Source organism: Clarias gariepinus, chromosome 25 (genome assembly GCF_024256425.1).
Source record: "Clarias gariepinus isolate MV-2021 ecotype Netherlands chromosome 25, CGAR_prim_01v2, whole genome shotgun sequence".
In the NCBI taxonomy this organism is placed as follows: Eukaryota; Metazoa; Chordata; class Actinopteri; order Siluriformes; family Clariidae; genus Clarias; species Clarias gariepinus.
The window spans coordinates 6829963-6841811 of NC_071124.1; the positions used below are offsets into that span (position 1 = coordinate 6829963).

Here is an 11849-nt window from a genome sequence, read left to right on the forward strand (position 1 = left end):
TGTAACAGTTTATATGTTTGCACTTTTTTCAAATGTGAAGAGTATTTTAAATCAAATTGATAATTTATTTATTTACAGAAACGTAATTCACTTCAATATGTGAAATATATATGCAATAGTATATTTATATTTTTTATTATTACTCATATTTGTTAATTTTCATTTGTTCCTTGTCTCCAAATGGAAGCAAAATGACAGGAAGAGGAAGTTAGCTAGTCATCGTAGTCAAGTACAGCACATTAACCTGCTAAAAAATAAGACCAAAATACATTTTAAACTCGGTTTTAATGAGGAACATTCTAGTCACAACGCTAAATAGGAGCTATTTTGTGCTTCTGACTTGTTCTTGTGATGTAATTAATTAACTGAGCCCACTGACACTGATACGGGCTAGCAGAGCAGTTATAAGCTAGTCATGCTAACATAAGCTAATAAAGTTAGCGCAGTCCTGGGGCTCTGTCCTAAACCGGTCTTACTGTTGCAGGTATCAGGGGGTTGTGTACTGTATAAACTGTTATAATAACAGGTCGACTATTTAGTGAGCTAGAATTCGGTTTTGGACGTGATTTGGACATATTCAGGGATTGAGAAAACTTGTTTAGTTTGCTTTTTCTTGGTGTAAACATGTCTGTTTCACTGATAAGTAAATCTGTGCGCCGGGCTTTTCAGACATATCCGAAGCGCTGTATTATCGACATGTCGTATTCACATCAGTTTATGGATTATAAACGCTCCTCAATACCGAGCAGCATGAAGAAGATGATGGTAACAAAACGGAGCCCTAACTTCAGAGAAGCCGTTTCTATACAGACATTTCCGGTTCCGACACCGAGCGACCGCGAGCTTCTCATCCGGAACCGGTCAGTTCACTGGGCTTCACTCGCGTGCACATAGAAAATCACACACTCTCTCTCACACACACACACACGTCACAAAATCACTGGTGGCACTAATGCACAGGACCAGAACTCACTGCCCTTGTTTGATTTTTAAATCTTTTGTTTGGAATTTTATTTTAATACATTTAAACATCTAATAATAATTAATCTAATCATTTAAACATCTTAATCCTTAGCCACTTTATCCTGATTCCTGGTCAGGTGAGTCCAGGAGCACTGAGCTTGTAAGACCTTGATAAGAAAAAACATGCATGCACACACACTTTCCTAATGAGTTCCTAATGAAAAGAGGGGTTAAATCTTTTTGGCCCATTCGACCCGTAGATCCAAGAGCTTCAATTCAAACCTATCGCCTCCTTCATCTGAACTATTTCATGTCAGCAGTGAAGTAAATCCATCCGTACCATCGTATTTATAACAACAGTTGTAGGACCTCCAGTCAACATTCACATGCGCATTAACAGACTACGGTGTAATTTGGGAACACCAATTAGTCTAATCGGCATGTCTTTGGACCGTGAGAGGAAACCCACCAAGCGTGGGGAGAACATGAAAACTCCATGCACATACAGTAGACCCAAGGCAAAAATCAAGGCAACAGTGCTAACCACTACTTACCTTAAAACTGGCATCACAACAAAAGAGTTCACCCATGTGATAAATTATCATCACTTTCTTCAGAACTATTTTTATCTGTTTTTCATATCAGTATTGCAGACTTTTTTCTTTCTCTCATTTCAAACACATCTACAAAGGTGGATGGGCATTTTGATTTAAACCTATTTATTTACATTTACATTTGGGCATTTGGCAGATGCTCTTATCCAGAGCGACTTACATTTTTATCTCATTACACATCTGAGCAGTTGAGGGTTAAGGGTGCTCTTCCGAACCGTAGTCCAATGCCTTATCCACTGAGCTACCCCCGGTTGCTGTTTAGTACCCTGACAAGATCTGTATTGGACCAGTCGAATATGGACATTAAGTTGTCATAAAAAAGTTTTTCATTAAAAAATAAAAAAATTAATACATATAAATAATTAATAAACTACAGCAAATATTTCTGGGATGTGGGTGGAAACTGGGGAAATGAATACAGTAACTGGGAGAAATCTACTGCCAGTGACCTTAGCTCAGGATCGAACTAAGGATGGTTTCATGTTTAGTATGCTTGTTGTTGTTGGTCTTTCGGCTGCTCCCGACAAGGGGTTGCCACAGCGGAATATCCAGTCCGCACTACAACTTGGCACAGGTTTTACACCGAATGCCCTTCCTGACGCAACCCTCCCATTTTATCCCATTTTGAGACCGGCGCTGCATCCAGTGTCTGGGGTTTTGGGCACTGGCTGGGATTTGAATCCGGGCCTGCCGCATGGCAGGCGAAACACCTACCACTGAGCCACCAGTGCCCTAGTATGCTCAAATTTAATATTAGGGTTTTTTTGATTTGTTTGAGTTTGTATTTAGATTCATGTTTTAATTATTGGGCGGGACAGGGGTCCCGGGGTGGCATTGCCGCTTCACATCTGCAGGGTTCCCCAGTTTAATCCAGAGCTCAGGTTTTATCCTATGTGGAGTTTCCTGGAGTTTTTTTTAGATTTCCTACAGGTTCTCCATTTTCTCTCTTTAGGTGTAAATGCATATGTCTTCTCATCTAGCATCCCACTGAATGTGTCTGAAAAATATCTTTAGATCCTAACCTGAATGTTAACTAACCTCTAGAGACCCGATGAAGCTGAAGATAAATGCAAAAGTTTTTGCTTTGTGTATTATCAATAGATGACAGTGAAAAGAAGGAAAATGACAAAGTCAATATACTTAAAAGTTAAACTTAAACATTTGTTTGTATTTGTATACAGTGTGCAATTTTTTAACCCAGAACCACAGTTAGAATCTCTTCCTATCTAATATACAGTATATGGCATATATGCACTGGATATCCATAAGTATTTGGATACCTGACCATTACACCCATTCCACAAAGTTGGGAGAATACACTTGTATAGAATGTGTTTGTAAGTCCACACAGTGACATTCCGAAATCCGTTGCAAAGTCTTCCCAGAAAAATAGAGGGTCACAGAGGAACTAACTGGTGGATGTGATGCCCAGGTGTCCATGTTTATAGAGTGTATTTATTACACATTACAGCTAGCATTGTGGATACTATGTAGTGTGCGCTATATGCACAGTTATTAATAGTACTAGTCTTAACAATGCCTAGAAGGCACATTAGTGTTGCACCATATATCAGTTGTTAGAAAGAACTGGATTATAAAACTCATGATTGCTTCCTGTCCTCTCTTTCAGATATGTTGGCATAAACGCATCTGATATTAACTACTCAGCCGGACGTTACAATCCCTCAGTGACCCCTCCATTCCCGGTAGGGTTTGAAGGTGTGGGAGAAGTGGTGGCATTGGGTTTAAGTGCCAGTTCCCAGTTTGCAGTGGGCGACACAGTGGCATATTTAAACGATGGTGCATTTGCAGAATACACTCTCGTTTCTGCAAAAAAAGTTATTCCATTAAAGGAGCCGCAGCCAGAAGCTTTAGCGGTGCTAGTGAGTGGAGCAACCGCGTCCATCGCTCTGCAGCGTCTCGGGGAAATTAAAAAGGGGGAAACAGTACTGGTGACAGCTGCAGCCGGAGGAACCGGCCACTTTGCTGTCCAGTTCGCCAAGATGGCCGGGTGTCATGTAATAGGCACATGCTCTTCCCGCGAGAAGGTGGACTTTCTAAAAAGCATCGGCTGTGACCGGCCAATCAACCACAAGGAAGAGGACTTGGCCCCAACCCTACGCAAGGAGTATCCTAAAGGTGTGGATGTGGTGTACGAGTCAGTAGGGGGCGCTGTGTTTGACCTGGCGATAAATAATCTGTCTCAACACGGGCGTCTGCTGGTAATAGGCTTCATCTCGGGTTATCAGAGTGAGTCAGGTTTACAGCCTGTCAGAGGAGCCACACTTCCTGCCAAACTCTTGCAGAAATCAGCCAGTGTGAGGGGCTTCTTCCTGCCTCACTTCCTGTCAGAGTACAGCGAGTGTGTACAGAAAACAATGCAGATGCAGGAGCAGGGAAAGCTCCTGTGCGCCATTGATGATGGACAAATGGACGAGGAAGGCCGATTTGTGGGGCTGGAATCGGTGTACAGAGCAGTAGATTATATGTATGCTGGCAAGAACCAAGGCAAAGTGGTGGTGGAGGTTAGTCCTCCTGACGTCTGAGAAGATGATCAAATCATTAACATTCGTAAAGTGCCATTTTTTCAATTAGTTTATAATGTGCTCAGACTAAACCCGGTTAACCCAATGAACAGCAAATTCTAATCAATGTATATGAATAAAAAAGTTGTCATTAATAATCGTGTCGTCTGTATTTAACATTTGATAGAAGCGTGACGTTTCTCTCTTTTTCTCTCTCAAGTTCCCGTAATGTGCAAGTGGTGTTCCTGAATGATTGTGAATACTGTTTCCACTGACAGATGAGTCTTTTCCACAAGTTGGTGACAAGTTATCCATCAATTTTCAATGATCCGGCATTTCACTCAGTAAAAATTCACAGGAACAAGTGCATTGGGCTCCGAGCCACCTCGGCCGGGATCGACATTCACAAACATATGGCCTTCTTTAAAGGGTTTGCGTCGTTTAAGTGTTTTACTAATAATCTCATCACCATACTCTGCATACTCTTCATTCATGCCATCACAGGACCCATTTTGACTTTAACACCCCTTAAGTATATTAAAATGAGTGGAGTTATAAGAACAGTTTTAAAAAGAAAGTAGGCAAGTAGGCAAAGTGATTGTGAAATCAACATGCATAAATTATTATTTATAACTCAATTTTATTAACTTATAACAGACCACAAAGGTAAATATTTACACAAATCCTGCGCTATAGTGCAGAATTAGGACTGTAGTCTGTAGATTTTATTGCAGATACAGAAGTTGCATTATGTTGAAATAGTATTAACATGATTGAACATCATCATTGCATCATCATAAATAAATAATACACTCGCTTTTACAAATTGAAAAAATTAAATGTTGCAAATAAGTTTTTTTTTTAACTGTGTTACAGGCATCCTATATTTTAGTGACTTCTATTTTTAAAAATTTTTTCAGGTTTGAGCTTGCTTGTTTGTCTGGAAAGTGTGTGTGTGTGTGTGTGTGTGTGTTGTTCCTCGACATGTTGTCACCTGTTTCCTGCTGCAGGTGTCACACACTTTACTCAGGTGAGGGTTCTGCAGATAACACGCCTCACACTTAAACAAACACACGCTGAAGTGTAATAGTTCCAAGACACTGAAACTGTTTTCTCATTTAGAGTATGTGCACTGTAGTTTATATTAACATCATATTTCATATCCTGATAAGTAACGGTGAGGGACATTAACGCTAAATCTAAGCTTACACCAGGCTTCAGTAATAGGAAAGGTAATTACTAGGGCGCATGTGAGGCAGCTGTGTGAGCCCTCCGCCCTCCCGATGCTCCTGGCTACCCAGAGACCACACAGGCCATTATTACCTCTATTTAAACGCCTGCTGGGTTACAAATTGTAATTTGCTCCACATTAGCTTTAGTGCTGATCCTTGCATGAAATTCCAACCTTATTCAGTGGCTCTTTTCTTCTTCTTCTTTTTCTTCTTCTTTTTTTTTTTTTTGGTAAAAGGAAAATAATTAATAATAATTGATAATTGGGGGAAAATAGCCCTAAATATTTTTATTTTTAGGACTATATGTCTGATGTATGCAATGTAGTGCAGTCCGAGATGCTTTTCTGCTGACCACAGTTGTAAAGAGTGTTATTTTACAAGGGGTGTTCAAGTCAAAACATAATTCTACCATCAAGGTAAAGAATTTTTCTCAGTACACTGGAGCCATGATCGGATGTGGAAATGGCTCGGACGGGGTCAGATCTGTACAGGAGGATGTACAGGATGAATGCAATTATCTAATCAGGGGTGTGGTCCTGGTCAAGACAATCTCCTGAACTCCAAACTGAATGTCAGAATGGGAAAGAAAGGTGATTTAAGCAGTTTTGAGCGTGGCATGGTTGTTGGTGCCAGACGGGCCGGTCTGCGTATTTCACAATCTGCTCAGTTACTGGGGTTTTCACGCACGACCATTTCTAGGGTTTACAAAGAATGGTGTGAAAAGGGAAAAACATCCAGGATGCGGCAGTCCTGTGGGCGAAAATGCCTTGTTGATGCGGAGGAGAATGGGCCGGCTGATTCAAGCTGATAGAAGAGCAACTTTGACTGAAGTTACCACTCGTTACAACTGAGGTATGCAGCAAAGCATTTGTGAAGCCACAACATGCACAACCTTGAGGCGGATGGGCTACAATAGCAGGAGACCCCACTGGGTACCACTCATCTCCACTACAAATAGGTAAAAGAGGCTACAATTTGTAGAAGGTAAAAGGGGCTACGAGCTCACCAAAATTGGACAGTTGAGGACTGGAAAAATGTTGCCTGGTCTGATGAGTTTCGATTTCTGTTGAAACATTCAAATAGTAGAGTCAGAATTTGGCGTAAACAGAATAAGAACATGGATCCATCATGCCTTGTTACCCCTATGCAGGCTGGTGGTGGTGGTGTAATGGTGTGGGGGATGTTTTCTTGGCACACTTTAGGCCCCTTAGTGCCAATTGGGCATTGTTTAAATGCCACGGGCTACCTGAGCACTGTTTCTGACCATGTCCATCCCTTTATGACCACCATGTACCCATCCTCTGATGGCTACTTCCAGCAGGATAATGCACCAAGTCACAAAGCTCAAATCATTTCAAAATGGTTTCTTGAACATGACAGTGAGTTCACTGTACTAAAATGGCCCCCACAGTCATCAAATCTCAACCTAATAGAGCGTCTTTGGGATGTGGTGGAACGGGAGCTTCGTGCCCTGGATGTGCATCCCACAAATCTTCATCAACTGCAATATCCTATCAATATGGGCCAACATTTCTAAAGAATGCTTTCAGCACCTTGTTGAATCAATGGCACGTAGAATTAAGGCAGTTCTGAAGGCGAAAGGGGGTCAAACACTTGGTGTTCCTAATAATCCTTTAGGTGAGTGTATATAATCATATACTGTATATCGTAATATAGTCATCCATGAAAAGGTAAAAAAAAAATTATCTGTACAGGCTCCCTGTGTTTAAAATCTATAAGACACCACAGCGTGTTAATGACGTTGTTACTGTGTGTCTCTCTGCAATTAGCAACTGTGTGTGTGTCTCTGTGGGTTTCATAAGACTCTCACATTACCGCACCTTCACACACCAATTAATGTTCCAGCAGCTCCACACACTAAACAGCACACACCCACACACATTTAATTGGGCTTTAGTTTCAGAGCACAGTTGGGAGGGAGTTGGATCACAGAACATTTCCCATGATGCATTGTGGCAAGGAGGCACAGTTAAGTCAAGTATTTTAAGTGCACCTGTGCTGTTGGATTTCCTCGATATATAGTGATACAATATATCACTATATAGTGTTGGTGAAGTATCATGTTATATCTGACACATTTGAGGCAGATCTGTAAAGTAAACCAGTTTGCGTGACCTCAAAATCAGGGAAAAGATACTGTGGTTCAGAGGACTTCTTCATGCTAGTCTTCACCTTCCACCCTTGGTAGTTGACATGTAATAGGGGAGCGCTAGTTGCTGGGTGGGAATTAGCAAGAGACCAATTTGTGGGAGTCATTGAGACAGGCTGGCGTTCCATATCAGAAAATACAGAGTACAGCGGTACATAAGCATACAATTTTAATCTGTTTCCGAGGTTTTTAAGATGAAATTTTGTATTGCAAAATGCTTTTTCCTATAGGAAATAATGTAAATGCAGATAATCCGTTCCAACCATCCAAAAACTAATCTGAAAGTGTCTCCATTATCTTCTTCCTACCATCCATGATATCTTTTTTAAACCCCATGGTGCTATGTTTTTTACTAAATCTATGTAGGCTAAAAACTAAAAATATGTAAGCTAGCTTCGCTTAACTTTTGATCGGCTCACAACCGAAAGCAAGCACAAACGGCTCGGTTGCTCGTATGCCGAAAATGCTTTGCATGCCGAAGCAAATTTCATGCAAAATTTTTATGTTTAAGAAGAAATTTTGCAAGGCTTGTATACTGTAGGTTTGTATACCGAGGTACCACTATATTAACCTACTGTAATCTCAGCTTCAGATTCCAGCCACATACATGATGAGGCTACATTCAACATTCAAAATCAGATTTTCTCACTCTAATGTACAACCTATTTGTTTTACTTTTTGCCTCTGTGCATGTGTAACGTCATCAGTCAGAATCGACAGCACAGGGATTTTATAGCAGTGCTTGCAATAGCTGCTAAAACAGCTAAAGTGAGGTGTTTGGCTTTCTTCCTTTTTCTGGACCTCAACAAATAGTTAACTATAGCTTGCTGTAGTTAGAGCAAAATCCTGGGCATATGTTTTCCCAAAGTATAAAATGGTCGCACAAATATGACTTGTTTTAATTCAGATGGTGCTGTCTACATTAGAGTCAGATAAAAGTCACTTGAGATTATGAATGTGAACATGCAGATGTCATGACAAGCAAATCCAACCTGACGTAAGAAATCTGAATTGATCAATTTGTGTTGTAATGTGAACATAGCAAGAAAGTTGAATTTGCTTTATACACCTTTCTGACATCAGGATATTCCAGCCTGCAAAACGACACTTGGCAACACTTCTCCAGACGGCTCGTGAGATATCAGGCTGATACAGTGTGAACTTCGAAAAGAGCAAAGACTGCTAGGAACTGTAGGGTTCATCACAGATGAGAAGGAACTTTGTATGTCTGATGGTTGAAGGTGGACGGCAAGCAGAAGGAGACAAAGTGTGAAGTGTCTGATCTCAGAAGGGGGGAGCTCTCTCTCTTTTTCTCTCTCTCTAACACACACATTATAATGTAACCAGTCTTTAATTTCACCTTGCTGTCACAATTTCTCCTTTTTCCTGTTTTCCCTCCAATTCGAGAGTTTTTAAAGGTCATGTGACCGAACAAGGTCAACAAACAAACAAACAAAAAAATTTGGACATAAAAACGGTGAGAGCATGTGTGTTTGTGTGTGTGTGTCTGTAAGTGCACATCTCATTTTGTCTTGTCCTCTCCCCCCTACTGACAGAGACACCTCCTTCTGAGCCACACACAAATTAGTGCTTCCACTGAAAAGAAATGATTTACATAAAAACCCTGACTTGCTCTGCACCGTTAATTATTAGATTATTTTATTATTAACACGATGGTGTCATTGTTGAACTTTGACTTCTAAATAAAGTCAGCATTAAAAAAAAGTTTGAAGGAGAAATACTTATCATTGCTATTTATTTATTTTTTAAATATGACATTGGACACAAGCTGTGTTTGTCCTGTAGCTCTCACACACACCTTATAAAATCTCAAATTTTAATTAAAATAACAGAAGGACTTAAGTCAGAATATTTTTATTTAAATTTATATTATTTTAAATTCTTCCCCCAAATTCCCTTTGGGTAAAGAACTCAACCCCTGTACTAGAGTAAAAGTGGAGATTCTGGATAAGGGCATCTGCCAACTGCCAGGAATCTGGAAAATATTACTCAAGTAAAAGTAGGAGTCCTCCATTTACTTGTGTAACTGAGTAAAAGTGCAGACATACTTGCATTCAAGTTTATTTAAGTGTCAAAACACAGGGCTTGTATTAGCTTTCAGGAGCCTTTTTCATAACCAAAAATCTCTCTCTCTCTCTCTTTCTCTCTTTCTCTCTCTCTCTTTCTCGCTTCCTGATTGCAAATGTATTATTTTCATTGTTGTCTGCAAAAAGGTCCGCTTCTGATTTTACGTCATTAAGCGTGCCTTGAAGAAAAGGCCAGTCACACAAGTGTGTATAATAATCAGCAGATGGCGAAATTCCAAGTCAGGTAGAAGTACAGATATTTGCGTATATTGAGTGGAGCAAAAAGTATACTCTAATAAAACTACTCAAGTAAAGTACAGATATGTGAAATGTGTAGTTAAGTAAGTAATGAATGGGAGTGGTTAGCACTGGAACCCAGGGTCTGGGATCAATCGTTGCCTCAGGGACTGCGTGCATGTTCTGAGTTTGCATGCTCTTCCAGTGCTTGATGGATTTCCTCCAGGTACACCAGTTTCCTCCCACAGTCCAAAAATATGCAGATTTGACGTTCCCATATTGCCGGTAGTGTGTGAATGTTGACTATTGGTCTTACCACGGTCAAAAAAAAATGGGAATAATTGATATGGTCACCACTGGCCTCTATGGTCCCTAGTTACAATACAGAGGTTCCTAGATGGAGGAAATGAATGGGTTCTATACAGAATACATACTGTATACATGTACATCTATTCATGAATTTATCTGTACTGTTTACAAAGATACAGTGGGGCAAAAAGTATTTAGGTTTTATAAAAACCTTGTGAAGACTTAGAGAACACGTTTGACCACTATAATTTCCAACAAAGGGTATATAACAAAGTATTGAGATGAAATTTTGTTATTGACCAAATACTTATTTTTCACCATAATTTGCAAATCAATTATTTAAAAATCCTACAATGTGATTTTCTGGATTTTTTTTTATTATTATTATTTTGTCTCTCATAGTTGAGGTATACCTATGATAAACATTACAGGCCTCTCTCATCCTTTTAAGTGGGAGAACTTCCACAATTGCTGGCTGACTAAATACTTTTTTGCCCCACTGTATATGAGGGAAGGTTCAGCTCATTGGTGGGATTGGACTATTGATTGGAAGGTAAAAATTGATTGGTTAAATATTTCATGACAGAAAATAGATTTTTAGGGATGGAACAGTCCCAGGTTCAAACCCCACCACCACCAAGTTGCCACTGTTGGGCCCTTAACCCTCAACTGCTCAGATAAAAAATGTAAGACATTCTGGATAAGAGCACCTGCCAACTGCCATAAATGTAAATGTAATATAATGTAAATATAGGTTACCATATCCAAATGATGTAGGTTCACTGGTACAGAGAGTGAGACAGGTATATTCAGACAGTGAGTTAGCCTTGTAACTTCCTCTCATTAGTGAACATAGGAAGTGTTCACCTCGTTAAATTAACACACACCAGTGAAGACAGAACACACACTGTCTCCAGAGAGAGAGAGCATACTTACTGCATTAAGTGAACTGGGTTTTAGCTTTATCTGTTAAGATTTAGCGCTAAAATTCCAACTCTTACTGTACATCTGCAGTGAGTCAGACACACAGAGAGACACGAGAAAGACAGTCGGTAAGACAGAAAATACAAAGAGCAGGTGGAGAGGGTGTGTGTGAATGTAATGCTGCAGTAAAAGTGGTCTTCATTGGAAACATGAATATTCATGATTTATGCTAATGAGAAGCATGTAACTGCACCAGTTGGCTCTCACAGGAACATTACAGTAATGACTTCATTAATTAGAAATGTGTCTTTTAGGGGCTAATTGAGAAGGTGAAACTCTAAACACACACACACCTTTTTTTGGGGTGGTTGCATTTGAGGTTTGGGATGAAGAGGCTTTGATGTCTCTCTGGTCGTCATGGTGATTCTAAGCAGCGAAAGTAAAGGGTTAATGAGACCAGTGATTAGCGGACACACACATTCACAGTGTCTGTGTTAAAGTAGTGAGAGCTGTAATTAGTCCATAGAGAGTCAAATTAAACCATACAGGATGGCTGTCTCTTTCTCTCTCTCTCTCTCTCTCTGCTGTGTTTGGTGTGTGTGGTAATGCTGATGAATGTCTCAATTACTTGTATGATGTAACCTTTGCGCGGTATTGATGTGATCACTTTGAGGTTTGTGTGATGTAAATGCTAGTTGGAAGTTAAAACTGGGTTTTAAACGTGGAGTGATGTAAAGTGAAGTAAGACACGGGTAAAACTGCCGTAAGAAAATCTTACCTGTATCTTG

At 40.0% G+C, this 11849-nt stretch overlaps 1 protein-coding gene across 1 annotated transcript; it reads left to right on the forward strand.

The window, feature by feature from the left end:
* Positions 1-219: 219 nt before the first annotated feature.
* LOC128513158 (prostaglandin reductase-3-like) lies at positions 220-4248 on the forward strand. Its single transcript, XM_053486820.1, has 2 exons — positions 220-860; positions 3208-4248. The coding sequence occupies exons 1-2, from the start codon at positions 625-627 to the stop codon at positions 4121-4123; spliced, it is 1152 nt and encodes a 383-aa protein (XP_053342795.1). The 5' UTR covers positions 220-624; the 3' UTR covers positions 4124-4248.
* Positions 4249-11849: the final 7601 nt, after the last annotated feature.

Excerpts from the sequence above, each read along its gene's own strand:
- LOC128513158 (XM_053486820.1), top strand. The coding sequence starts at position 625 with ATGTCTGTTTCACTGATAAGTAAATCTGTGCGCCGGGCTTTTCAGACA. Across the intron at positions 861-3,207 it reads GAGCTTCTCATCCGGAACCG|ATATGTTGGCATAAACGCAT; the intron begins GTCAGTTCACTG and ends CCTCTCTTTCAG.